The 27,499-nt window shown below is 57.0% G+C and overlaps 7 protein-coding genes across 7 annotated transcripts; 3 read left to right on the top strand and 4 right to left on the bottom strand.

Moving 5' to 3' along the window:
- Nucleotides 1–1,743: 1,743 nt before the first annotated feature.
- BKCO1_7300045 (uracil permease) lies at nucleotides 1,744–3,854 on the top strand (the record flags this gene model as incomplete). The annotated part of the gene is made up of 4 exons (XM_020278905.1): nucleotides 1,744–1,746; nucleotides 1,787–2,198; nucleotides 2,252–2,568; nucleotides 2,628–3,854. The coding sequence occupies 4 exons, from the start codon at nucleotides 1,744–1,746 to the stop codon at nucleotides 3,852–3,854; spliced, it is 1,959 nt and encodes a 652-aa protein (XP_020126002.1).
- A 1,858-nt stretch (nucleotides 3,855–5,712) lies between these two features.
- BKCO1_7300044 (uncharacterized protein) lies at nucleotides 5,713–6,798 on the top strand (the record flags this gene model as incomplete). Its single annotated transcript, XM_020278904.1, has 1 exon — nucleotides 5,713–6,798. One exon carries the CDS (start codon nucleotides 5,713–5,715, stop codon nucleotides 6,796–6,798), a length of 1,086 nt encoding a protein of 361 aa, XP_020126003.1.
- Nucleotides 6,799–7,064: 266 nt separating this feature from the next.
- Nucleotides 7,065–9,643, bottom strand: BKCO1_7300043 (nucleic acid-binding protein; the record flags this gene model as incomplete). The annotated part of the gene is made up of 3 exons (XM_020278903.1): nucleotides 7,065–8,536; nucleotides 8,686–9,088; nucleotides 9,143–9,643. 3 exons carry the CDS (start codon nucleotides 9,641–9,643, stop codon nucleotides 7,065–7,067), a joined length of 2,376 nt encoding a protein of 791 aa, XP_020126008.1.
- A 364-nt stretch (nucleotides 9,644–10,007) lies between these two features.
- Nucleotides 10,008–11,683, bottom strand: BKCO1_7300042 (inositol-3-phosphate synthase; the record flags this gene model as incomplete). Its single annotated transcript, XM_020278902.1, has 2 exons — nucleotides 10,008–10,148; nucleotides 10,223–11,683. The coding sequence occupies 2 exons, from the start codon at nucleotides 11,681–11,683 to the stop codon at nucleotides 10,008–10,010; spliced, it is 1,602 nt and encodes a 533-aa protein (XP_020126009.1).
- Nucleotides 11,684–13,445: 1,762 nt separating this feature from the next.
- Nucleotides 13,446–15,802, bottom strand: BKCO1_7300041 (lim domain-containing protein; the record flags this gene model as incomplete). Its single annotated transcript, XM_020278901.1, has 3 exons — nucleotides 13,446–13,813; nucleotides 13,874–15,502; nucleotides 15,556–15,802. 3 exons carry the CDS (start codon nucleotides 15,800–15,802, stop codon nucleotides 13,446–13,448), a joined length of 2,244 nt encoding a protein of 747 aa, XP_020126006.1.
- Nucleotides 15,803–23,051: 7,249 nt separating this feature from the next.
- On the bottom strand, nucleotides 23,052–24,224 carry BKCO1_7300040 (apoptosis-inducing factor 1; the record flags this gene model as incomplete). The annotated part of the gene is made up of 1 exon (XM_020278900.1): nucleotides 23,052–24,224. The coding sequence occupies one exon, from the start codon at nucleotides 24,222–24,224 to the stop codon at nucleotides 23,052–23,054; it is 1,173 nt and encodes a 390-aa protein (XP_020126007.1).
- Nucleotides 24,225–24,797: 573 nt separating this feature from the next.
- On the top strand, nucleotides 24,798–27,364 carry BKCO1_7300039 (c6 transcription factor; the record flags this gene model as incomplete). The annotated part of the gene is made up of 5 exons (XM_020278898.1): nucleotides 24,798–25,427; nucleotides 25,484–26,702; nucleotides 26,752–27,026; nucleotides 27,082–27,192; nucleotides 27,257–27,364. The coding sequence occupies 5 exons, from the start codon at nucleotides 24,798–24,800 to the stop codon at nucleotides 27,362–27,364; spliced, it is 2,343 nt and encodes a 780-aa protein (XP_020125981.1).
- Between the last annotated feature and the right edge of the window lie 135 nt (nucleotides 27,365–27,499).

Raw genomic sequence — 27,499 nt, 5'->3', positions numbered from 1 at the left:
GCGCGCGGACTGTAATCGTCGGTATGGGAATAGTTTCTTTTTTTTCTTTTGAGGGGGAGCGGTGGGGGGTGTGATCAATGATTGGTGAAAACGCGCTAGCCGGATCGGAAAGTCCTTGCCGGCCGCGGAGATGTTCCGGCAATTCGACCGGCTGTCTTCGGGCGGGTCCGAGATGGGGTGGAGTGGCTGTTGAGGCATGGAGGGCATTTGGTATGTAGTGTTTTTGTTTTTTAGTAGCTGATAAGGGTTTGGCGGGGTGGCCGACTGAAAGAGGGTATGTGGGCTGATCCGTCATGGTGGGGGCTCCGCTGCCATATTACGGTAAGGGTCTCGTGGAATGATAGGTGCGGTATGAAAGCGCTAGACTGTGAAGGTTGCATTATGCAGAAGTAAAATGGTAGGAGGCATAAGAAAAAAAAAACTTGATAGTTGGGTTCAATGGCGGCAGGAGAGGCCCGAGATGGAGGACGTAAGGGGAAAAAGTCGAGTTTCTAGAAGCACCGTAGATCACGGCGCCTCTGCTGGTAACTTTTTACGTCATCCCGGCAACCGATGACCTGCAGATTTCCAACCGCCTGGGAGTAAGGAACCCGGAAGGCGGATAGAAGAGCCTCAAACGTCACGCTACGGCAGCAACCCAGCCACGACAGCGGCATGAGGTACCGGGTGTCGGGATCATCAACGGACAGCGTGCGGATTCAGGTCGAAGAATCTGCGGACAGCGATGACATGGAGGAGCGATGGTGCAGGAGTTGGAGTCGAGGGTGGATCCGGATTGGGCATGGGGCGGGATTGGCGGCCCCGCAAACTTCTCGAAGCCACAAGCGAGAAAAAATGCGGAGAGGGTTTCCGTCGGTCTGCATCCGTCTGCTTGTACAGGAGAATATCGGACTTCGGGGCGGCGGTGAAAGCCAGCGATGCACGGTTCCTACAAATTATCGTGTGGCTTGCGGGAGATTCACGATGGTCGTTTGATGGTGTTGATATGGGGCGATGGGTTGACTCGATGAAAATGTGTCACGGCGGCGGGCGAGTTTTACTCGATCGTATCGAGTCAACTGGGGCAATCGGCTTACTTATCCTTATCATCACATGGAACCGGCAACGACCCTTGGCGCCGCAACGTCAGACGTCAGGCAAAGCAGGCACGCGCGACAGCGGCAGAGGGAAATAATGCTGCAGAGCTGCAGAGCTGCTGGATGCAAGGCGCGAGGCGGCGGGCGGCGCGATGCGAGTGGCTAACCGGGTACGGTGCTGCAGCCGTGTGGTAGGGCAGGACAGGACCCCGGGACCCCGGGATTGACGATGGCGCACAACTGTGGGATGTGCAGCCCTGAGCAGCCCTCGGGTCCCGCGCTAGGCCCGCAACGCCCGCATGCGTAGCCATCTCCAGCGACGCCTGCGATAAGGGACAAGATGGGCGCGAGCGCTGCCTGTCAGTCGCCAGCCGCACCCGACCAGCGTCACGCGTAGAAGTCCGCTGTCTCGACCGAGAAAAGGAGGTAGACAACGACTACTAAAGCCAGCGCGCGCCCGGCAGCCCAGCAGCCCGGCACTGGAAAGCCGCGTCAAAGCCTGAGGAAGGAAAATCTCGCGCGCCGCCATCACAAAAAAGGTTGCGGCGATAAGAGCATTTCAACAGCGGGCGCTAGCGGCCCTTGAACCCAAGCAAGATCGACCACCTCCACGGAAGCTCCATGTCACCCACTCGTCGTATCTTCTATAAACTGGCCCGATCCCGCCATGGTACGACCCGCCACCGGCCTGACACTGCTCAGCCCACCAGCCGCTCCAACTCCTCTTCCGCTGCCTCTCTGACCCCGCCGCCTGCTCCCTAGAAAACGACGACCCCGAGCCGGAGCGGCAGCCGCTCCTCCCAGCCTCGTCTAGCAGCGCCTCCCGCCTACGTCAGCCCGCGTCGCCATCCCCGTCGTCGCACCAGTCGCCGCTTCGCTCTCGGCCACCACCCGACGCCGACGACGACATCCAGCCCGCTTCACGCCCGAGCACGCCTGGACTGGCCGCCGCCATGGAGAAGGTCAAGTCCTCGCGCGTCGCCCACTATGCCGGCAAGCTGGCCGTCGACAATGAGCCTGGCCTCACTGCCACCCAGCTCATGCTCACCAACCACGACTTGAAGCCCGTGGAGCCCGAACGCCGCCAGTGGAGGTCGTGGAATTTTGTTGGTTTCTGGGTTGGTACGTGGGACCCTTTCTTGCCCGCCATCAGTCCACGCTGACCCGACCATCAGCCGACTCGTTCAACATCAACACCTGGATGATTGCCTCGTCCACCATCACCAACGGCTGTTCTTGGTGGCAGGCCTGGATCTGCGTCTGGGTGGGCTACGCCATTGCCGCCTGCTTCATCTGCTTGACCGGCCGCATTGGCGCCATGTACCACATTGGTTTCCCCGTCGTCAACAGAGCTTCGTTCGGAATCTGGGGCTCGCTGTGGCCCGTCTTCAACCGCGCCGCCATGGCTTGCGTCTGGTACGGCGTGCAGTCTTGGATCGGCGGCCAGTGTGTGCAGTTGATGATCCGCTCCATCTGGAACAACTGGAGAGATGTAAGTAGTCTCGAGAAGACGCCTCGCTCCCGACACCACTGACCCGACCCACTCCACAGGGCGTCGTTCCCAACGGCATCAAGAGCTCGGGAACCACCACCGTCATGTTCGTCAGCTTCTTCCTCTTCTGGTTCTTCTCCCTCCCGGCCATCTGGTTCCCGGTCCACAAGATCCGCCACCTCTTCACCGTCAAAGCCTACGTCGTCCCGGTCGCCGGCGTCGCCTTCTTCATCTGGTTCGTCGTCAAAGCCGGCGGCGTCGGCCCCATCGTGCACCAGCCCGCAGCCCTCACCGGCAGTGCCCTCGCCTGGGAAATAGTCAAGGGAATCATGTCCTCCATCGCCAACTTCGCTACTTTGATCGTCAACGACCCGGACTTCTCTCGCTTCGCCCGCACCCCCAAGAGCGCTCTCTGGTCACAGCTCATCACCATCCCGCTCGGCTTCGCCATCACCTCCTTCATCGGCATCATCGTGTCTTCCTCGGCCACGGTCATCTACCCCGGCCAAGAAGCCATCTGGAACCCCCTCGACCTCCTCACGCGCGTGCTGGACGAGGAAAACACGTCGGCCAACCGCTTCGGCGTCTTCTGCATCGCGTCGGCCTTCGCCCTCGCCCAGCTCGGCACCAACATCGCGGCCAACTCGGTGTCGGCGGGGACGGACATGACGGCGCTGCTCCCGCGCTGGATCAACATCCGCCGCGGCGGCTACGTGTGCGCCCTCGTCGGCCTGTGCATGTGCCCGTGGAACCTGCTGTCGACCAACAACAACTTCACCACCTACCTGTCGGCCTACTCGGTCTTCCTGTCGTCCATCGCCGGCGTCATGATCGCCGACTACTACCTCGTGCGCCGCGGCTACCTCGACGTCCGCCAGCTGTACTCGGGCCGCAAGACGGGCGCCTACTTCTTCACCGCCGGCTTCCACTGGCGCGGCTACGTCGCCTACATCGCCGGCATCCTCATCAACGTCGTCGGCTTCGCCGGCGCCGTCGGCACCGAGGTCCCCATCGGTGCCACGTACATTTACAACGTGAATTTCTTTGCCGGCTTCATTGTGAGTAGCGTCATGTATTGGGGCTTGTGTCGCGTGTCGCCCATCCCGGCCACGAGTGAGGTGTGGATGGAGGTTGGGGACGAGATTACGGATGTGAGGTTGGCGTATGACGATCGCGTGAGCGATGAGGGTTATGACGAGGAGGTTGTGACGGGGGCCAAGGGTGGAGCGGCGGAGTCGGTGGGTGGTGGTGATGCGGAGCGGCAGGGCGGGAGGTTCAAGATCTGAGGAGAGAGATCTTTTGTTCTTCAATTCTAAGACGTGATCTCGGTCGCTGCTAGTTTTTGTCTTAGATCGGGTGATGATTCGTTTGTTTTTGGTTGGACAGGAAAAAAAAGGTCTGCTTGAGGGAGGGAAGAAGAGGCCGGACGTGATGAGATATGATACCAGAGCAGTGCTCTTCTTCCAGGTGTACAGCGAGAAATGTATGCCTTTCTTTTTTAGGATAGAGAGACAAGCGATGAGCCAACGGCCCTGCTTGAAATCGATCGGAGGTTGTTGTTCGTTTCGTCTTCATACCCTTTTGCCGGTTTGTGATCTGTCATTTATCTGCGTTGTTCAACTCGGCTTCCTGTCCGTCTTCGATGGAATAATGAGGTTTGCTTGAAAGTCTTAACAGCCTGACGCAAATGTATGGGCGTCGACGAGAGGCTGGCTCTGTGATCCAAGCACCTGCACAGCGTTACTGCAGCTGAAAGGCTGGTGTGAAGAATAACAGCGCCTCAAAGTAGGAGATGGCTGTGTTCCTGCGGACGGTAGGATACGTTATATCCATTAGCATATGTTATCTTCAGCAGTCGACAGGCCTCTTGTCAGACAAGAAACATTTGTTCACGCTAGCCTTTCAACTGCAATATTGCCACAGTATCTTTCTCATTGGTCAGCCTTTTCATGCAGCAGCCTTCTGAGGCGAAGTTCATGCAAGCTGCCAAAAGGGTGAGGCCCCATGTTCGGACGTGCGTCTTGCGACCAATCAACGCAAGCCTTCGCGGGGCTGTACCTGTGCAACTGAGCATCTGAGCAAGTGCGCAAGGCTGAACATTAACCCAACATATAATCTCCTGTTCTCCCAATATCCTTCACCTTGGAACTCTGCTCCATCAAGACCAACGCAACTCACGCCCCCAACATTGACCCAACTCACGCCTTTGGCGTCCAAAGCTCCCATGGCTTCCCATCGCGACGCATCTACCACGGAGTCCACGCCACTCTATCCGCCTTCCATTGGCGGGGCAGAGTTGCGCAAACTCACGTACAACTGTATGTCCCCCACCCCCGAAACCGAGACGTTTAAGCTTTGCTAACAGTCTTTCTCAGCTTTCCAAATCTCGTCACGTCTTGGTCTTTTCCAATAAAAGAAGGGCCGATAAGTGGTTATAAGTGTGTCAAGGATGGCTATTACGATGTCTTGTTACTCCATTACGCCGACTTCGACGGACATCACCTCCAAAATAGGAGTCAAGACAGCTTTCACATTCACCATCAGTATCTACCACATTTCAAAGTTCAAGGACTATTAAGACTCAACCATCTGTCACCGCGACGCTAAAAGCACGTGGCAATCTACCACCACGAAAATTCACTTAGATTCGTTTCCTAATAGTTGAATTTCGGTTGCAAAAAGTACTTTTTCATTAGCCGCGGCCTTGCGGAACATCATTCATAAGCATGGATGAAAGAGTGGGCAATTGGTTCATCTGTCCGCACTACAAACATGCAGTGATGATGGGAAGACGGCCGCAAGAGGCCTGTCCTTATGGACGTGTCTCTTTTCCTGACATTTCTAAGCTGAAGTAAGCCAGTCCTTTTGCGGTCTTTCTAAGGCTTAGGCCGTGTACTTAAGAGTTACAGGCGCCACCTAAACGAAAGCAAAAAACACAGCAAAATACAAAAAATAAGTAACTGTAAGCACTGCAAGACCTACTTTACTGACCAAAGCGAGTTACGAGTCCATGAGAGCCGAGGGACCTGTGCGCATGTTCCAGTCTCGAAGGGAGAAGACAAACAAACTAGATTGTATTACCGGCTGTACGCCGTAATCTTTCCCACTTCACCGCTTCCTGCGAGTCCATTTTCCATGGATCGAATGTCCAGAGATCAGCTGCAAGGTCCCGAAGATGGCGCTGCAAGCCCTTCCAGCAGCGCGAACCCTGAGGCCGCTGCCGTCATCTCTACCGACAACATCACAATGTTGCCAACACAATCATCCCCCGCCAGACAGCACCATGCCATCAACCACAACAGCTCGACCGATGGCATACTTTCTCTCCTACCAGTTCATAACTTGGGAGATTCAACCAATCTAGATCCAACCACCTTCTTCGCCCCCGCAATGACCAATCACAGCCCAGACCGAGACAGTTCCCGATTTCTGGATCTGAAGAGCGAGATCCAAGCTCAGCTCAACACCTTCCAAAATGACCTCCTTCTCATCTCAGAGCTCGAAGGACCACCAACCGCTACAAAGAACAGCGTATTGGAAAAGGCCAATGAAAGCCTTAAGCGGCAAATCAATCGATTGCAGAAGATCACGAACAGTATTAGGTCGAAGACTACTGAACCTTCATCAACAAGAGCCACATTATCGGGAGCCACATCATCGGGAGCCACATCATCAGCGACATTGTCATCAACAACATCGTTATCAACGACATTATCGTCCTCATCCTTACCCTCATCTTCCTTTACTACGGACTACACCACTGGAGAAATCAACTCCCTCCACGCTACAGATGCGTTTCTCCCATCAACATCGGTATCAGTAGCGCCTCTTCCCGAGCAAGAAGCTGAATTGGTGGCACCAACTTCTCTCCAACCACGCCGTAAGAAAAGAAGACGAAGCAGCAATGACACCGGTGACCCCCCCGACGCCCAAGGCCCTGCCAATCCCAACCATGGCACGATGATGATACCATATCTCCACTCAGCATGCCCTAACGGCACATCGCGACAAGAAGTCCCACCCATCCCTCTCCCGCCGACATCGCCCTTGTTCCAAGATGATGACATCTTGAACGGTATCGAAGACACGCTACATCCTCTATTCAATTGGCAAGACACGACAGGAACTGCTGACTGCTTTTCGGATAATTTCTACCTTATGGATTTTGATATACAGAAAGAACCAGAAAATATATCAAAAAAGGGGCATGTTTCTTTTCCCTTTACTTGATGAATTCTACTACAAGTTTCAATGCTAGTGTTTCAGTTGGGCAAGCCTATTCTCGTTTCGATTCTCATAGTATCTCGGTTTCTAGAAAATCCAGCAAGAAATGCTACGCTGTGTTCAACATGCAAACGAAGCAACCGATCCATGCTCCGCTCCACCCCCCTTAAATCAGGCATTCAGCAGACTCCGCTACTAGCAAGATCCCACGTCTGCCTTTCAACCAGCGTGAAAGCACCAGCACCCACCCCGTCACCCACTGACTCCCCTACTCACTCCCTCACCCCCAAAACACACAACCTCCCCACTCCAGCCCCAGCCCCAAGCTCATCCCCATCCCCATCCCCACCCACACCCGCCCCAGCCACCGGCACCGGCACCGCACCGACGCCCCACCCCTCCACCCACCCCACCACCAACGTGACCCTCACCCACGCCATCCGCGCCTCCAGTCTCCTCAACCCCTCAACGACGACGCTCACGCCCCCTCCGTCCTCCGCTGCGACCTCCGCGAGCGCGGCGAAAAACCCCGCCACGCTGCCGCACCCGAACAGCTGCGCCCACGCCTCGGGGACGACGACGAGCCGCCCGGCGGCGACGACGCCCGTCTCGTCGATGAGGGGGCCGAGGATGTGGGGGTTGAGTTCTAGTGGGACGGAGGCTTCGGGTTTTGGTTTTTTATTCTGCTTCTCGTGGTGGTGGTGGTGGGCGGGTGGTTGTGGATTTCCGCCGGTGGTGGTGGTGGTGGTTGCATTGCCGTGGGTGCTGCCAGTGCCAGTGCCAGTGCCATTGCCATCGCGGCGTGTAGTGCCATCGCCGTGTGTTGCCGTGCCACGACCGTCGTCGCCGCCAAGGGTAGAAGGAGAAGAAGAATAGAGTTTCCGGGGCGTGGGGGAAGTGGATGAAGGCGAAGAAGAAGAACAACACCACGCGCACCTCCCGACGACTGCGTTCGCAAACACGGCGCCCCCGCACCTCGGACACTTGCCGCACGCCAGCGCGCCGCGTCTGTACAGCGAGACGAGGTTGATCTGCGTCAAGAGGACGCTCATGAATCCGACGATCGTCGGCGGCCCCTTTTTCTTCTCGCGTTCGCCCCCGCCCTCATGCTCTGCACCTCTCTCCTTCTCGTTCTTCTGTCCGATGGCGGTGGTGGTGGTGGTGGACGAGGTACACCCTCGCGCAACCTCATCGATATCGGCAATTCGATACAAAACCCTCTTCTCCGCACTCTCGATCTGCGCGAGCGGCGGAAACGGGAGCGGGAACGATCCCGCTACCGCCGTCGGAGACGACGACGACGAAGAAGAAGAAGACGGCAAGCACGACGCGACCGTACAAGGCGACCCTCTGTTGGCAAGAAGCAGCCGCCGAGCATACCCGCGCAACCACTCCGCATCCCGCAGCGGACAGGGGTCGACTTCGACGAGCGAGGCGGCGGTGAGGGAGAGCCAGATGTGTGTTGGTGACGATGTCGCATCGTCTGACGTGATGAACGACGACGAGCTGCCCGTAGCGCTGGTGGAAGAAGGAGTGGCGTTGGTATTGTTATTGTTGCTCGAGACAACGACGCGGCACCCCAGACGCGTCAGGAGGAGGACAGTGGAATGTGGGATCCACGTCGTTGTGGCGGCGGCAGCGTCCCCCCAGAGGGTGAGTGAGGCGAAGGTGGAGGTGGAGGCGGTGGTGTGATCGAGGAGGTGGATGGTTGTTGTTTCGGTGGGGTGGCCGTCTTTGCGGGTGACTGAGGGAAAGAGAGAAAGGGGCGTCAGCGGAGTCTACATCGTCCCAGACTTTGCTCTGCTGAGGCTGATGATCGATCTTGATGGCCAGAAAGATTATGGAGAGAAAGGGGGGGGGGGACGAGGCTGCATGTATGAAAACGCAACGTACCCTTCTTCCTCGCTCCCACACTTTTTACGCAAACCAACACCTTCACATCCGCCCGCTCGTGCCCACCCTTCGCAAACGCCGCCAGCGTCATAAGTTCTTTGGTGATGTTCATCTGCTGCACCCCGCCATGATCGCCACCACCACTTCCACCAAGCGGGAGAGGCTTGCGGCACCTCATCCGATTCTCCTCCACACCATTCGGATGGATCTGGACATGACAGCCGCGCTCGCGCTCCGGAAAGACGCTTGTATACAGCTGCTGTTTTCTTCCACCGAGCTCGGCGCCGGCGGTGGTATCATAGTGTCCTCCTCCCGCGACGAAGAAGACATGCGTAGTCCAGACAGTGACCAACACGCCCAGATGCAGCGGGTAGCGCGTTTGATTCGAGTGCCAGACGCGGACCTGAAAACATCAACGAAGACTGGAGGGAAAAATCAGTGCCCGAAAACCACTCACTACAGCAACCCCCTCCCCATCTCCCACCGTACACTTCACGCACCCTGCCGCACCCCTCGGCGCTTTGTTTGGATATGTCGCCATATCTGCCGCCGGCGGGCCGCTGTACACGTTCAACACTCTCCCGGTGAAGCACACACCTTCATTCGTCGTGACCGTCGGTCGCAAGTCCCTCAGTGAGACCTCTTTGTATGGGACGCCATGACGTGGGGTGAAAGGGTTGTTGTAAGCAATGAGTGACATTGGTTTCGTGGAATTATTGGTGCCGGTGGCCAATTCGTCGGGGGTGAAGCCGTCGCCGGGGATGAAGGTGGGTGATGCTGCGATGGGTTGATCAGGGGGCATTGGCTTGCCGTGCAGTGCTGCTGTCGTCGCGCGAGAAGAGCTGGCATTGTTGCTGCTGTTGCGGGGTTCTGGTGGTGATTGAGAGGAGAGTTGAGACGTCACGGGTGAGGATAGAGGCGGGAAGTATGACTGGATAGAGGCGGATTGGGATGGCATGGCAGAGTGACGCGAAGGGAGAGAAATCAATGCAGGAAGTGGATTGGGTGAGTGAAGTGAAGTGTGTCAGGGTGGACGGGACGAAACGACGCTAGCGAGAGACACACACTCGTTAGGCAACGTCACAACTATCACACACACAGGAAGCAAAATATCGTGCGCAGAGTAAAAATTTTTTGGCATTGAGATGTGATAAAGGAGCGACTTAAGCAAAGCACGAGATGAACAAAGGAGAAAAGCCCACCATGATCACCGCGTTAAAGCATGATCACGGCCACCCACAGGCATCGGCACACGCTGATGTTGGATGCAGCGCGTAATCTCCTCACCGCACATTGTTCAGAGTCGAGCCAGGACACGACGCTTAGTGAGCGAACAGCTTGTGCTCGAGCGTCATGTCATTCTCAGGCTCGAGACCGACGCAAGCACGGAAAATGTTCATCATGGCGTTGCGCTGTTTGGCCAACGCGTTGACCACCGGCGTGCCCGGGGGTGTGAGCGGAGCCTGGATACCAAGAAGAGTTAGCCACATCAACTTCGCTTCGATCAAGAAAACAAAAGATAGAACAAAAAACTGACCTTTAGCATAAAGCTCAGGATGCTCAGGACGCTGTGGAAGCCGGCATACTCGGTGTCAGCCGTCTTCCACCGGATGCGCGTCATCATCTCGGCCACGAGGACGAGATCGATGATCAACGGACTGGCCAGCAGGGAGTCTTCGCACACGTTGAACATGCTGATGGTCTGGTGTCCGCCCATGAAGATCTCGGCGTAGTACTCGTCCAGAGCGCGCTTGTTGTCACCGACCGCCGGCATGTACTTGATGACAACACAGTGGTCAGGGTGCTCGCCCTCCTCGTACAGGACGTTGTTGGCAGCGACCATGTCGTCGACCACGTTGGACTTGCTGATCTCCTTGCTGCGGAACTGCTTCTGGCTGCTGAGGTTCATGCCGTCGTTGTTGCCGAGGTGGTTGTACGAAGCGATGCTGGTGAGCTTGATGCCGGCGTTGATCATGAAGTCGACGAGAGCAGACTTCATCTTGGTCTGGCCAGACTTGAAATCATCACCACCGATAAACGCGCTGTGCTTCTCGGCAAGCTCAATCGCGCCGGGAACAAACGTGTTCTGAGGCGAGCCGTTGATGAAGGGAACCTGGTCGAGAATGCAAGCCACGGCAAAGACAGTCGAGGGAGAGACCTCCTCGTGGCCATCCTTGATGGCCTGCAGCAGATTGTCGGCCGTGTCATTGATGCCGGGCACAATGTCTGCATAGCGCTCGGTGTTGGCAGTCCACTGAACAATCACCTTGTCAAGACCATTGGCAGCCTTGAAGTCCCGAATGTCCTTGCGGATCTGCTCAACATGCTCCCAACAAGCCTTGGAGCCGGGCAGGACGTTGTCAGCGCGAGCCTCCTGGTTGGCGGCAATGAAGTCCGGGTAGTAGACGCTGGGAAGAGGCTTGATGGTGGCCATCTCCTTGCGCACCATCTGCTTGAGCGTCGGCTCCAAAACGCAGGCGCGGTCCGCCGCATCCGCCAAGTTCATGCCACTGATGTCCCAGCCGCCAACGACGAGATCATTGGGGTGGACCATGGGGAGCAGCTGGTTGAACGGAATGTTGATTTCCTTGCCCGTCCTGGGGTCAGTGCCGAGCTTGACGGTGGAGGCCATGATCATGGAGCCGTAGTAGTTGGCAGCCTGCTGGCCCTCGCGAGTGTCCCAGACGAGGCCGCGCTTGTTGGCGAGGATGCCGGCGGTAACGGTGGTGCCGTTGTTGCCGCCCAGGCCCACGAGCATCATGCCGACCTTGGGCACCTTGCGGTCCACCTTGAAGTCGTACACGGTTTCCTTGGGCGTGGCGACGAACTTTCCATCCTTGATGTCGACTTCGGTAGTGCGGTAGGTGTAGCGGCTCTTGATCTCGGCGTCCGTGTACTTGACATTGGGCGAGTTGACGACAAACGACTCCTTGGGCGTGGCGGTCGACGACCACTTTCCATCCCCCTTCGCATAGCCGACTTCGGCGTGAGGTGCCATGTTCACTGTTTGCTTTGGTTTCCGCTAAAGTGGGTGGTTTAACGGATGTAGGGGCAATCCGACGCTCCTCCAGAGGGGGAAGTACGTCGGCCGGCGAAGGGGTGGTGGACGCTGGGAGAGAGTTAGCGGCGTGTTTACCTGGGCCGTGGACGGGTGCACCTACGAGTTGAGGAGATTGGAGAAAATGGTGACGACTGGGCAATGGCCCGGGGTTCCTGTGGGTTGGTGTTTGGAAAGAGCTTGGGATCACTTGGCTGGCAGAGAAAGGTGGTCGTGGAGCAAGGGAGCGGTCGAGGGCGGGCAGGCAGCGCTTTATAGCACTCACGTCCACCGCCGGTCAGTGGTTCCATCCTGCAGCGCGGGCTAGCGGGGCGCGGTGTTCGGCGCGGGGCAGCAGCCTGCAGCACCCAGCAGCAGCCAGCACCCGATCGGGACCGTGCCTGGTGCTCATCCTAGGGCACGCGGTTGGCGGATGGGGTAAGAGCGAGGAGGATTAATCTACGCGGCGCGTGTCCAAAGTCGCGGTGAAGGTGAATCGAACGGCACGACGCGGGCAGCTCCTGCAGCTCGTCGAATCCGCGAATCCGCTGGCGCCCGGCACCTCGCGCCATGCCCAATCCAATACCTCGGCCCTGCGAAGACAGGGGCCGCCCAGCCGTCCTCAACCACAATCGAAAAAGACGCGGTTGCGCGCGCGCTTGCGAGCAGGAACCCTCCCACGTGCGCTGCATCCATGTGGGGCCCTGTCCTGCTATCGACGTTGATCTTCTGCTGACCGACCATTAATGGAGGAACCACCTGCCCGAGTTGACGCGGGTGCTGCCTGTGGACGCCGCAGCCAACCGGCGTGCTTGGCAACCCTGCGGTGGTCCTGCACCTTCTCACATCCTGTGCCTTGCAGATGTTGCTACGTGTAATAAAGTCACTCAGCTCATCCACGGCTCCGAGATCCGACTGGCGCCCACGGCATGGCATGGTGCATGAGGCCATCACCACCATGCTCATCCATCGCGACACGCCAACTACACACCCAAGGCAACGCATTGTTACTAGAATGTTCGTTGTTCAATTATCCTACAAGCTACGCTGTATCCGCCTTCGCTTCTTCGCCTTATCCCAAAACTTTTCCGTGGCATCCATTCACCCGAAATTCACCTGCAAACAGATAAGACATTAGACCAGCCCTTTCCTCGGCTGCGAGACCCTTTCCTCATTGCACAAGAGGCGCTCCTCTTGTCCTCTCCCTCCAAACTCTCATGGACCAAGAAAAGAAAAACATCATGCAGCCATGGCCAAAACAAAACAAAGAAAACTTGGAAGAGGGTGCATCCAAATATGAGCCCACCCGGATGAAAGGGGTATATCGAGAAGGGTATATAACTCAAATGGAAACCGGAAGATGCGATGCAGTTGGTCGACATGCAAGGAGACGGGGATCTTCAAACGATCGGACTGATGAGCGATAAAGAAAAAGAAAAGATGCGAGCGCCGGAAAATGCAATACATGCAAGAGGTCCGAGAGTCGAGTGAACGATAAGCGAGGGTTTGGCCGTGTGAAGTCCCGAAGAAGGCCCATCGCCTGAGCAGGGAGATTCCAGAAAAGGGTGGGTCTAGAATCTTCACGGAGATGACCAAGAGCCGCCTCGTAAACATACGCTTTGGGCGTGCCCAAGCTTCGCGTCGAAGCAATACTTTGCAAGCCGCCTTCGCGAGGCCCCAAAAATAACCGTGATCAATGCGAGCCCTCTCCATACGGGGTCGCTCACATCATCATCAGCCTAGTCCTCCTCCTTTCGGGATTGCGCCTGGGATCTCCTGGAGCCAGCATGCCGCGCGGACCGCCGCCTGTCTGTCTTGCCGCATGCCACGCGTGGCGCTCGCAGTACACGACTCCCATTACATCGAAGTAGTCGTCCCGCAGGGGCATCCTGCACGTGTCGCATGCGAAACACTGCGGGTGGAACTTTTGCCGCCGCTCAGTCTCCAGATACTGCCCCTCGATGCCGTAGTTGCACCCCCGGCAGAGCGAGCCATTCATCTGGTGGTAGTGGTGTCCGCAGTACGGGTGGTTTTCAATCACGTAAAAGTCGGCCGTCTGGAAGGGGGAGTGGCAAGTCCTGCAGACAAAGCCTGTGCAGACACGGGTTAGCGAAATGAAGACTCCACGACGGAGCTGACATTGAAACTTACATTGCTTGTGCCACCGGCCTGTCAGCCTTCCGTCCGCCGCTTTGACGCTCTTTCCGACAATGACTTCACCACAGCCTCTGCAGTTCCCCTTACCCGCTGTGCCGGGTCGCCTTCCTGACGACCCCGTCCTCGTATGTTGAAGAGGCCTGATTGGCGCCTCTTCCTCGGTAGGGGTAGGAGGCATAGGAGGCTTCTCCTCATCCCGGACAACGGATTGGATCTCGGGCAGCGCCGATGAGTCCGAAGGCCGGCTCGGTGTGAACATGCCACGCTGAATCGCAGGATCCATCGGCGACTCCGGTGCATCAGGAATGGCACGAAGCTGGGGAGGGTCCAAAGGCAAGCTTTCTGGTGCGTTTTGCCGGCTCATGCTCGTGCTCGGCGTCTTCCCGTGTGCCTCAGGAGGAGGTCCGCTGGAAGTTCCCGGGCGCGGGGCTGCAGGAGTCTGGTCAAAGGGTCTGTACGGCTTGAAGGGCTCGTTGATAGGACTGGCTCCTGCTGAGGTTGGCGGAGTAGAGCGGCTGCTGCGGTAATCATAGCCCGAGGAGGCTTCGGACGAGCCAGAATCGGAGGGCGCGTGCGAAGTTCCACGAGGACGAACCTCCAGTCGTGGTGGCTGAGGAACAGGCGGTTTGGGACCAAGATCCAAATCCTTGAGACTGATATTGCGGCTTGATGTCCTGCGGGGATATCTTTTGGCGTTTTCGTCTGCAACTGATGGCTTCCTTCCATGCGGATTAGGCTCAGAAGTTGGCTTTGCCGGACTAGACGGGCGTGCGTTGTCCGGAGAATCCCACCATTCTGGCGTCTCCTCCGTCGATGAATGCGAGATGTTTCGTGCAAGAGACTTCGGGGGAGGAGGCGGGACTTTCTCCGAAGGCCTCCTCGGAAGTGAGATGGCAGCCTTGTTGGCGTTGCCCGTGCTGTCTTTCTGGATCGGAACAATCTGCGAGCGCATACTCATCAGCCCAGCCAATGAAGGCTGATTGGCTTCTCCTTGTAATTTTTCCAAGAATGCGTCCACAGTCTCATTGGGCCGCGCAGGCCGCGGGGGCGGGGCGCGCTTTCCACCAGTTTCAGCTGGCGCGGGCAATCCATTGGAGCGCATGGACGAGCGAGACCTCTCTGTACTGGCTACCGACGGCTGGCGTTCATGACCCATAACATTGCTCCCACGGCTCGAGGTCCGCGACTTTGACCTGCTCCTCAAACTGCTCAATGTAGGAGTCCTCTTGTGCGACGAGTTGGGTCTGGCTTCCTCGGCCGTCTCTGGTCTCAATGACGTCTTTCTTTCCCTCACGTTGAATGGACCAGATGCAAGCGTGTTCAGGCGGGAGAAGACATTGTCACTGGCATTGGGCCGCGGGCTGAGAGGGGCGAAATTCGGGTCGGATTCAGGGTAGTCATGGGTTGGTGTGAGTTGCCTCTTGATGGGATCCGGGGAGTTCGCGCGGTCGATGGTGGATTGATCTGGAGAAGTGGGACTGTAAGCTCGCGGTTCTAGGCCAGGTTGGGTCCGGAAGGCTGTTGACGACATAAGGAAAGCTGGCGACGGACTTCTAGAGCTTGGGTTGCTGTTTGGGGTCAAGGGGTCTTGCGTGGCCTGGGCGCGTCCGACGAAGGGCTTGTCTTCAGACACGGTCAGCTCCAGCTATCGATCAGAGGGATCTGGGACTACTCACTGGCGACACTGGAGTCTATGCTGGGCGGTGGTCCCGAGCGACCGGGCTTGAGATGTGCGGTTGAAGAGCGAATGCTGCTGGCGGCGCGATCGAAAAAGTTCTTGGTGGCCTTGGGCGGGGCCATAAGCTCCGGCTCGGCGACTGGGGCGCAGACATGGTCGGCCATCTTCGAGATCTCAATCTCGACGCTGCAGTCTGAGCATTTGATCGATGGCAGAATGCTTATGGGTCTCGCTGTGTCCGCCATGGTGGATGATCCTTGCGGCACTCAAGGAAACCCTGGTTGGGAGTGGTGCGGCCGGTGAGGGCTAGGCAAGGTGTTGCGCAGACAGGAGGACGGGACTGGGAGGCGGGAGCATGAACGCGTTTTGGAGCGGCGTCCAGCCTTATGGGGCACTGCACTCTGTGCGCAGAGGACGCAGAGGTCAATACTTGGGGCGACCTGCTGGATCGAGCGGCAGGTGGCAGAGGCTAGCACGGATTGAGGGCGGTGGCAGGTCTGGCAGGGAAGGAACGGGCGTGGATGGCCGGGTGGTGAAATGACACACGAAGCACCCCTGCTGGCGCGGTGCGTGAGACAGAACGAGCGGTGGAGCGTAAGAGAGCGTGTGTCGGCGGCGCCAGGCGCGCGCGCGAAGCAGGATTTTCGAAACGAGAGGCAGCGCGTTGCTTGCGCTGAGGGCGGTTATGCTGGAGGCCGGCAGCTGCGTCGACGCCGTGTGCGGGCGCCTCGCAGTTAACAGGAAGCATGCAGCTCGCGGGCGCTTCTGGGCTGGCAGCCGGGCGCGCTGAGCAGCCGGCTGCACAGCTCGCGCAGCTGCACGCTCATTTGCTGGCCGAGGGCTGATCCTTGGGCGCTCTGGCCCGGGGCGGCCGTGGTGTCCTGTGCGGCCGTTGTTGAGGCTGCCGCAGGCGCAGAGCTCGAGCATTGCCTGTCGCAAGCGCGCCGCGGCAACCTCGCATCAACCCACTGAAACCGTGCTGCACCGCGCTGCACCGCGCTGCGCCGCGCCCCCCGCCCTCATGCGCCCAACTCGCGAGGCCGCGAGACGGCCGCCATGGGCCAGCGGCTCTGCGGGCGGCGCGGAATGCTGGACCCTTTGCTGAAGGGTCGCAGGAGCCGGGCGCGCAGCGGGCCGCGGTCAGCAGTCAGGTCCAGAGAGGCAGGCAGCGCTAGGCGATAACTAGGGCGGGCCCCGCGGCCAAGATGTGTAGTGCATCGCGATCAGCAGCGCAGTGTGCGCCCCTGATCGGCCTCTGCTGATGTTCATTTACGGAGCCGGGGCCGTCATGTGCCGGGGTCTCTGACCCTCGCCTGCCCGAAAGCGCTCGTCCTGACTCGCGCCTTTCCGTTGCTGTTCGCGAAACGCCAGCACGCCAGCGTGCCGTTGCCAGATCGGGCTCTGCTGCACGTCAGCCGCGTACCTGCAGCCAGCCCTCGCCGGCCCTCGCCAGCCCTCGCCAGCCCGGCTTCGATTCGAACATTCCAACCGCCGGTGCGACCAGCCGCAACCGCCCACGCCGACCGCGGCAAGCAGCCGGGCGGCAACGATCGTCGCATCGGCGATGTCGCGCCTCACTCTGCATGCCGTGTCATCACACCGCTCGCCGGCTGGGAGCTCACTGTGGGGTAGCCTGCTCATGGAGCACTCTCCGCGATACAACCGCGCGCGATAAATCAGGGTCTGAGGGGGCTCTCAACCCATTTACGTAAGATCTGCTGGCCCTGCTCCGCCCCGTCACGGGCCCTCTATCGCGCTCGGCTGCGGGAGATCACCAAAAGCACACAGCGAAGACATGCACATCTCCATTTCCAGTGTGGCGACGATGACGCGCACCACCTCTCTCCGCATCTCCAGTTTCTCGCGCCAGCCTGCCCTGACTGCAAAGACGCCGTCACGCGCGTTGCGGTCGCGACGGTGCGCGCTGCGATCCGGCCAACCGCCACGTTTTTCGATTGCCGGCAGGGCTGAGACACATCTCCACCAATACAGCCACTCCTCAGCTTTGCATTGCGTCAATCCGCGTTTCTGCACCACGCGACATCAAACACCTGTCTGACCACGTTGCGGCCGGCCTAGCATCGTCGCCCGGTCCCCAGCCTGGCCCTGAGGTCTTCCGTCTCGAATCCGCGAGCTTCTAGCGGCCAGCCACGACCGAGCTGATCCGCCGCGGCAGCCGTCTCGCAACCTTTCCACTCACTCGGGCCTGTCCCGAATCCTTTGGAACGCCTCCGGTCCTTTCTAGAAGAAACAAGCCTCGCGTAGCCATCCTTAGCAGCCACCATCTCACCACCATCCCTTTTCCTCCCTGTCACCGGGTCGACGCTGGCCATGTAAAAGGGGCCGCGAGCGCGTGTTGCCATGGCATTTGCCTTGATTCCGCCGCTTTCACCAAATGACCATCGGACTTACTCGACCCCAGGAACGGCCTCCAACGGTACAGCTTCTTTGGAAATTGGCCTATCCGTTTTCCAAATACCGTGCTCATCTTTATCTGCAGCCCACGAGACACCGGCGTCATAGGTGGGATACATGTGTTTGATGCCCTCACCCTCTTTTTGATTTCGATTCCCTCTCTGCCATCCTTTCATCTCGACCAAATGAAAGTCGTTGCTGCTGGTTGCTTTGCTGAACTATTCGCCGTCAGGAGTCCGTCTCCCTCCACCCTTCCTCCACGGACGGAATTCTCCAGTCGCCGGTGATTGCTGGTCCGTTGCCTGGCACGCGACATTATGGCTTGAAGTCATCCAATACCACCGCCTAATTATCGGGATCTACCTACCTGGACGCTGCCAGGCAGGTATCCCGTCTTCCTTTTTCCGACCCGGTGGTCAGAGTGTCTCCGGCCCGCACTCTCTGTTTCACAATCTCGCTGCACCCCACCTCTTCATCTGCCTCGTTGCCATCGCGATGGGATCGAGCGTCTAATGCCATGTCCGTCATGCGCGCTTTCTTCATGGGCATTCCAAACGGGCGAATGCTCCGAGTGCCAAGCCTACACGGCTCCATAGTGCGAGTCGTAAAGCGAGTGCGGCTGGGGCTTATCGGCTTGCGCGTTGTGCACCTCAGGCCTCCAATAAGGGACGCCTCTCGCGGCTACGTCCGTTCTCGCTTGCGCCTGCTCCCGCTGCTTGAGTTTGCGGTGTGATGGTTCGGTGGTCCCTCGAGTGAACGGGGCCCATGACGCAACCCTTGGCCTCCGGATTTCCCGCGCAGTGGTCGCCCTGCTCTCTCCATCGTAACTCCCCACTGCGTCGTACTCGGTAGTCCAGCTTCTCCCTCTCCTTAGCTTCGCTCTTATCTATCTCCAACATCGCTTGCGCCTTTCGCTTAGGTTTCTTCATACCCATTTCTATAATTTCCAGCGATCTCTCCGGATCCTTGCATTCTTCACACCTAATCCTGGAGATGTCACAGTAGACCGGGATGAAAGACGGAGACTGATATTCTTAATATGCGTAAGGCTAACGTCTAATCAAAGTCGCCGGGGCAAGGGCCCCCGGCTCCGGATCTCGGAGCCGACGCGACTGCCGATCCACGACGAAACACTCTACCCTGTCCCGAAACGGGTTTCACCCAACCTACCGCTATCTATATTGTTTTTCTACGTACCTTTTGTCCACCTACCCGTACAGCCACATAGTCCAACGCGTCATCATTGATGCAGCCAGCCATGGCTGCCTTAGCTATGAAGCCAGGATTCCATGACAAACGCCACGGTGATTCAGTTGGGAAACATCAGGACTACTCTACCCAACATCATTGGTAGCTCTCGGGTTTCAATTTCATATCAAACCGTCAGGTGGACTTCGACTACTAGTAATGGTAAACGCTCAGCCTCTGCTTTGACCAATTTGACCGAGTATCTGATTGGCTGGTCGATAAATTGCGTTGAGATCTCTCACACCACCCACTACCCACTCATGCGCCGTATGATCAGAACTCGTGATCTTTGTCCTGGCTGCCTCATGTTCTTTTGCTCAGGCAACTCACTTCCAAAATTTCTTCAGCAATGATGCCCTCCCACTGGCTGTTCGTTTCATGTTCGGACGTGAAGGAGATGAAGCAAAAAATAGCTCACCGTGATGTCGTCAGCAAAGCTACTAACTATAGACGCAATGACCCTCTCTCTTCCCTAACGATAGCTCCACTCCATCCATCCCTTACACAGTATTCAGCCCGCCACACACAGACCGCCCCACCGTGCTGAAGAATGCCCACGCCAAGAAAACATGGCTTCTCCTCCCAGCCGGTGGACCCGGACACCAAAGAAAACGCCACAAACACAGCACAGACCGCATCGCTAATCTATGGAAGCCTTCTCGTAAAAATAAATTTCTTGCGCAATATGCTCTGGTGGATACCTATCTAGCTCTTGCCTCCCACCCACTGCACATTTTCCCGCGTCTACGGCCCGGAACCGGTCTTATCCGGGGCAGTCAATTCGCTTCAGCATCATCCCTCGGCGCTTCCACGCTACCGAGGCCGAGAGAGAGAGAGATAAAAGAACGCACAGGTGTCTTCACGTCCTCGGCTCGGCAACGGGCGCATGTGGTAAACAGTTTTACTACGCAGTAGGTCCGGAGCGGGTGGGATGCACGGAGGGTGAATCCATGCGCATTTTCCACTAGGTAGTTAGCTCTCGTTGCTCCTTTTCTGCACAGACTGTTTTCCATTTTGACGGCGTCCTCAGCCACGCCGGCCGAGAAGGGGGCAAAATAGAAAAAGCAAAAATAAAAGGTACGAGACAAGCACTCGCTGCTGTCTCTTATTCTCAATACACCACCAACCCAGTTCGCCATGTTCGTGAGTCGTGACATAGCGGAGATATTTTGCCATCCAAGTGATCTTCGCCCAAGTATCAGAGCGTTCTGTTCCACCTCGCGGGATGGGTGCGTTGATGCGCTCAGGCTCATGTTGCTGTCTCATTGGCTCCGGAGAGGACGGACAGTTGATGTGTTGCTCATGGCTATTCACACCACGTCATACGTCACCGTTTGATTGTTGTTGATACAAAAATCTGGCTGGACATGGGAAGGCGCTGGCGTAATTGAAATCCACGTCACTTCGAAGGTGAAGCAGCTAGTACAGTGAATTAGTTTTGAGCTGCTCTGCTCGCCAAAGGAGCATGGCTGCACTCCGTAAGGAAGAAGACGGCAATGACTCTACCACCTGGGTTAAGAGCGACAATTTTCTCCCTCAGAGCTCCAGACATGCTGAGGCTTCCAACGGAAAAAAAAAAGTTCCACGATAGCAGATACTGCAGCACCTAACGGGTCGTGGAAGCTAACCCCGCCAGGACCAGTTTTTTTCGGGGCTGGTACCCCGGGATCCGTTTCCTCGAGAAGAGCGAGACATGCCGGATACCTGGCCTCGGTTTTTTTTGCGGAGGTAGTTCTCCTCCATAAGCCGGAGCCGGCTAAAAGAAAAGGCCATGTTAACGGACAGGTTTACCACCGGATTTTTCCTGAGGTTTACTCCTCATCCTCCTCTTGCCGCCCTTCCCCTCCACAAACTTTGTTTCTCTGGCCCTCGGGTCCATTCTTTCTGGCCACTCCACTCCATTCTTCCTCTCTCCGCACACACTTTCCTCTCTCTTCCTCTGTCCGTTCTTTCCGACCACTCCTTTCCCCTCTCCAAGTCGGTGAAGTCACACTCCAGGCCCAAGTCCAAGTCCAAGTGAAGTCCGTGTCCAGGTGAGATCAGGATCCAGGTAAGTCCGCGTCCAGGTGAGGTCAGGATCCAGGTGAGGTGAGGCCCAAGTCAAGTGAGGTGAAGGTCGTCATCCAGGTAAGGTGAGCTGTAGAACAGGTCAGCAAACATGTCATGTGAACAGAGATTGAAAGAAAATGAAGATTAAAATAAGAGAGGGATAAAATAAAAGAGAAATGAAATAATAGAGGAAAGTGAAAGAAGAGAGTAGGCTAAAGCAAGGAGCAGTAAGTACGATGAACTCACAGAGTTTGCAGTCGGTCGGGTCGGTTGGGGTGTGCCGGAACTCGAGGTCCAAATGGGTTGAGGTTGGATTGAAAGAAAAGTAGAGGGGATGGGCGAGCAGAAATATATAGATGATTTTTTCGCTTATTAAGTGTGAGTCAGCTGCCAGCATGCCCTGGGTGGGCGCGACTGCCGTATCTGGTCACTCTGTGTGTGCTGCGTGGTTGCCGGGTAACGGGTCACCTACGTCATTTCTTGTTTATCACCCACTGAGCTCGCCATACCGCCGGATTGAAGAGACTGCGGTTGGATCCATTAGTTTGTGATACTTGAGAGGCTGGAGCAGGGGTCCAACTACGGATATCATTCACTGTTCAAGTAGAAACGCCCCGACCGTAGATTCATCCCATAATCTGATCCCTAGTATGTTTCGTGATAGACTAACACCTTTTTCACACGCTACCAAGGGAGCGGATTAACATCTTCGACCAAGGTTATGTTTTCGAATGCTGACCATGAGCCAATCCCGAATGGAAATCCGGATCAGCATCCGGCTGTGCTCCTATAAGCAGGCCGAAGCTAAGCTAAAAAGAAAAAGAGTTTTTTACGCTTTTCTTGCCTATAACGCGTCTCGAGGCATCCGCTGGCGTGAAATTAGGCGATGTTCCACCCAAATAAGACGTAGAGGAACCAGCGGATTCGAGCAGCGGTAGTAACCGCGCCATTCGCCGCCACCTGTGCGGTACGATTCCGTTATGAAGCGATCCCAGTTAGTTGCCGCTACCAAACAAGGCGATCTCGACGTTCACCGGTTGCGCTCTGAAATTAGTGCGGGAAAAGCGGCCGTGGCGGCAGCGCCAGCAACCACCCGACATGGATAGCAATCACCATAAGACGTCTGTCCAGTAGATGCTATACGCGCACACCGTTCCACCTCATCTAGCTGTATAGCAGAGCCATCATGGCTATGGTCTTTGCGTTTGCGTTGAAACCCAAGTTCGGCTCTACGCTCTCTCAAGTGGTATTTTTGACGGAAAGAACCGCCTTAGCAGTAACGATTCCATTTTCCCAGACCAGAGCAGATCATCGTTTTCGCTTCGCTGCTACACTCACTTTGTGGGAGCGCAAGTGAGCTCGCGATCTTGTTATGAAGCGGCTGCGACCGACTGACTTCACCTCACGGCTACGCACGATCAAACCCACATGCACGTTCCGCTCAGCGCTCGACGTTTCCATGGCGCTACCGATTTGCGACCGAGCAGGTTCTGGTGCTATGGCCTTTTTGTAAAGTATTGGTGCCAAGAGAGAGCTTGAATGGAACTAATAACTGGGCCCCAAATACAGGTGAGTGGCCACTACATACAATTGTAGTCGTCTTTGTATTGATCTATTGATCGAACTCTATCATGACACAGGCACTCTAAGTACTATGAAGGCCATACATTCAATACAATGGCGGTGAGAGAAAGTGAAAAAAGAGGACGACTGCCAATTCATGGCGGGATATTACTTGGAAACGCTCATGTGCAAAACATCGAAAGAAAAATTGACGTAGCTCTAATAAATCTTCTTCTTCGTCCACTTGTCACCCATGACGGTGGCGACGCCCTGGTCGGCAAAAAAGGTCTTGCCCTTTATCATGTGGCCGATGTAGCTTGGCAGCCAGTAATCGAAAATGACACCAACCGCTCTCTTCCTGCCAACAGGCACCAGCATACTCTGCGACTTCTGGCCGGTGTATGTAGGTTGTGCCTTGGACTCTCCGCCGGTCAGGTCGTGCTCAATGACGGCGGCGAGCGGTTGAATGGCGGACTGAATGTCCATGATGCCGCCGGAAGAATACGAAGCGATATCACCAACAGCGTAGATACGTGCACCCGAGCCGGCAGCCTTGACTCTCTGGGTGTCATCGACGGCGACGGCGCCGCGCTCATTTAGCCAAGAAGGGGGCAAGTAGCTGTTGTTGAGCTTGGTGCCGCGGGCGTCGATGAAGAGGTCCGCGGTGATCTTGGAGCCGTCGCTCAAATGCAGAACTTCGTTGCCGTCCGCACCGGGGCCATTGGAGAGGATCTTGGTGTTGTGGACGACGGTGACGTCCGTTTCGTTCAGGTACTCCTCAGCGCGCTTGCCAACATCGGCCCTCAGGCGGGAGAGAAGGCGGGTTGTGCCGGAGTAGAGGACGATGTCCTTCTGCTTGCCATGGTCGAAACCGAGCTCGCCAGCGGTTTCGACACCAACGGCGCCACCGCCGGCAATGATGACTCTCTGGGCGGTCTTGAGCTTTTCGCGGAACTCGGTGAGGGCGGCCTCGGTCGCCTCCTTGGGTGTAGCGGGGCTCCACAGCGCAGAAGTGGACGAGGCACCGGTGGCAATGACCAGGGTATCGTAGTGAATAGTGGAGGAGGTCTTGTCGGCATTGGCAAGTTCAAGGGTGATGTCACGGGTTTCGGGGTTGATCTGACGTGCGTAGGCCTGGACAAGCTCGAACTGGTGGTAGTCGGAGAAGCCCCGGCTGATGGGGATCATGAGGGTGTCGAACGAGATGAGATCCTCGCGCGAAGTCATGCGGGGAGAAGCAGGCTTGAAGTAGAAGTGGTCCGAGGGGTTGACGAGGATGAGCTTGTAGTCGTCGGAGTTTGGCAGGTGGGGGATGACATGGCGGAGGAGGTTGTGGGCGACGCCGAGGCCTGCGAAAGAGCCGCCGAGGACGACGATGTTGTGGGTCGGCATGGTGTTGAGCGGCTTTGTTGTTGCGGTGGGAGATGTGTGCTTGCGGGGTTGACACTCCGATCAGGTCCCGGCCAGGAGTATTTGAAGGGCGCCATGACCGGCCGGGGACGCTGGGCCGTGAGGCGAGACGGTCAGCCAAGTCGACGACGTCTTAGAAATCAGACGGTGACTGCCACCCAAAGTTCGGCCGCAGGCAGGCACATTACCCGGTCGAGAGTAGCGTCGGAACAAACGAGGCCTAGCGTCGGGAAGTCTATGCGCCGCTTCTTTGTCAGCAAGGGCGCTATCCCCTCTACGGTCGGCCTTCGCGCTTTCCGGGCCGCGCCTCTCTAGTCTTCCATCCGCAGAAAGGAAGAGGTGGAAGCAAGGAGTCCGCACGTGAGCCCGGCCCCCCGACTCCAACTCCGGCTGCCCACTGCTCTGCCCACTGCATGGCCTTTCTTTCCGGCGCCAACCGGCCACATGCGCCCGCTCCGTCGCTCCAGTCCTGTGCCAGCACTGACGCGCGCGCCACACCCGCTGCTTTCCGCCATCACAGACATCATGGCTTCAGGCCCGTAACCAGCCTCAATCATGGACTCCCTCCCCTCCGGTCCCCTTCCGCCCGACCTCAATCCGCGTCCCAAGAAGAAGCGGCGGCCCGCCCTCAGCTGCGTCACGTGTCGTGACCGCAAGCTCAAGTGCGACAAGGAGCGCCCGCGCTGTGGCCGCTGCGTGCAGACCAGCCCGGATCAGCCGTGCATCTATCTGGAGACGCACTCGCGCGCCGCCTCTCAGGCATACCAGCAGCGCGTCGCCCCGGACGAGTCGCAGCCCTCAGCCTATAACCACTCCGCTCCTGCTCGGTCTATTCGGCAATTCGACGAACTCCCGCGATCAACCCGAAGCCCCCTCGGCGCCACGCGCTCCTTGCTCCCCGCAAATGGCTCCCCTCGCATCGGCACGCCCCCAGACCTGGAGTCGCGCTTGGCCCGCCTCGAGAAGATTCTAGTCCAGGCCGTCAACCAGAGTGTTATCCCCAACCCATATGACGACTCTCCCGCCACCTCTCCTGCCCAGGACCCTGCTCCGAATGACCCTGCTCCGAATGACCCTGCGCCCATCATCCCGGAGCTACCGCCTGCCCACCGCCTCGACGACGAAGATGCCGTCGTCTATCCTGGAAGCTATCGCGGCTACGGCCTAACCCATCCCGCCATGCTCGTGTGCAAGGTTGCGCCCATGTCCTGCTCCTCAAGTCCAAGGCTGACTGTCGCCAGTTCACCGAGATGCCCTCCTTCATGGCACGCATCAGATTCGAGCACCCGGAGAGGATGATCAAGCTTAAGCGACGGATTGAAATGTGGAGAGCCTCAAACATGGATTCACGTGACATCTGGAACGACGCTTGCGGCTTCGCTTCCGTCATTGCCAGCCTGCCTCCCAAAGAATCCCTAGACTGGCTCGTCTTCGCCTACTTCGACTCGTTCGAGCTCGAGTATCCTATTCTGGATGAACAGAAGTTCATCAATGCCTACGAAGCCGCTTGGGACGGCTCGCGTTTCTCACCCACACCTCATCTGCTCATGACCCTCCTTCTGATCATTGCCACGACCGTGAACATCTACACCAGCCAGCTGGTCGAGCCTTCTCCCATCCTTGAGAACGCCAAGACTGGTGTTCGACGCTACATCCACCTGAGCGAGCGCTGGCTGCTGTCACGCGGAACCCAAGTGCCGGATCTGGATGCTGTGAGATTGGGCTGCTTATTGGTGCTTGCCAAAAGATACAATGGCTTCGCCCGTGATCAGATATGGACCACCGCTGGCACACTGGTTCGCATCTCCATGCTTGCCGGCCTCCATGCCCAGGCATGGCGTCCAGGACCCGAACAAGAGTTGTGCAGAAGTCTTTGGACCACTATTCTCGAGCTGGACCTGCTCACTGCGGTAGATAGCGGAATGGTGCCCGCCATTCCCGTGTCCGAGTACTCCCGCCTGGCAAATGCTGCCGATAATCGATATACACAAAGCGGTGTGCACATGTCTATCGCACCCCCTCACTCAGAAATGGCTCGGTCACTGGGCCTGAGAGTAGAGATCTGCTGCATGCTCAACTCGAATTCTCCCGAGATCACGGGGCAACGAACTGCGGAGCAAGAAAGACAACTGAAACAGCATCTCTCATCCATCGTAGCTTTGCCACAGGATGCCGTTGGGACTTCATCATCTTCAGACCGGCACGCCCACTGGGTAGAACTGTCACGGGCGAAACTGCGGAAATATCTCCTTATGATCTACTTGCCCTTCGCACTGCAGGGCCCGTTGCAGCAGCAATTCCCGCATTACAAAAAGGCCTGCGCCGAGGTTGCCATAGACATTTTGAGCGAACACAGTGCCCTGCTTGAACAGGGTAATCTATCCGTGTGCCTCAAGGTCGACGATGTGTTTCAAGCTGCGCTGACTGTGTGCAATGAAATCAACCAGCCGATAAAGCCAGGTAAAGCTCTCCGCCTTTACCGCTACCACCCTAAGGCTAACAAACACAGGCGTTCCCGCCTTGAGCCAACTACCTGGTTACGTTGCGCTCATCAAGCCGTTACTCAAGTCTGCTCTCAAAGTCCTAACCCAAAGGCTACTATATGTCGGTCAATGGCACACTGAATATCTCCTGCTTTGCCTTGCAATTGGCCTCGTCAAGTCAAAGACGTGGCCACACAACGTTTCCGAGTACGCAAGGGATGTCGTCAATCAGGTCGAAGAGTCATGCACCTTCATCACAACTCCCAAGACGCCCTCGGTGCACTCTCCAGAAAACAATCAGGTATGCCAAAAGCTTCTTTTTGGTAGTTGAAATACGTTCCTGCTGACTCAATTAGATTCACGGAAGACAGCAATCTTTGGCAACGCCGGCCCACTCCACGCCACATGTGAGCCATCCTGAAACGACGCCGCTCGATACTTCTGCTGCTACCGACAGAGACCTATTCGTAAGCCTCCGTCCTGCTTCCCGGGTCTATGTGTCTGTACTTTTCATGCTAATGGCCGCAACAGACGGGTCTTGACACGGTATCAGATAGCTTCCAAGACATTATTGAATTCCTTGGATTGGCGAACCCTCTGGATCCAAATGACCCCTACACCAACGTCGTGCCTTTTTAGTCTGAGTGTCGCAATCTGCGTCAGTCTTATCCAAGTATTTTGTGAGATTTCTGGACTGGAGTCGTTGGCTGGAAAACATGTATCATACTACGAATCTTCTTGTTCATAAGCCTTGGGAAGTACATCTCGTCCCTG

This window comes from Diplodia corticola (assembly GCF_001883845.1).
Source record: "Diplodia corticola strain CBS 112549 chromosome Unknown scaffold73, whole genome shotgun sequence".
NCBI lineage: Eukaryota > Fungi > Ascomycota > Dothideomycetes > Botryosphaeriales > Botryosphaeriaceae > Diplodia > Diplodia corticola.
The sequence above is the reverse complement of the archived record's forward strand: the minus strand, read 5'-3'. Positions and strand labels throughout refer to the sequence as shown.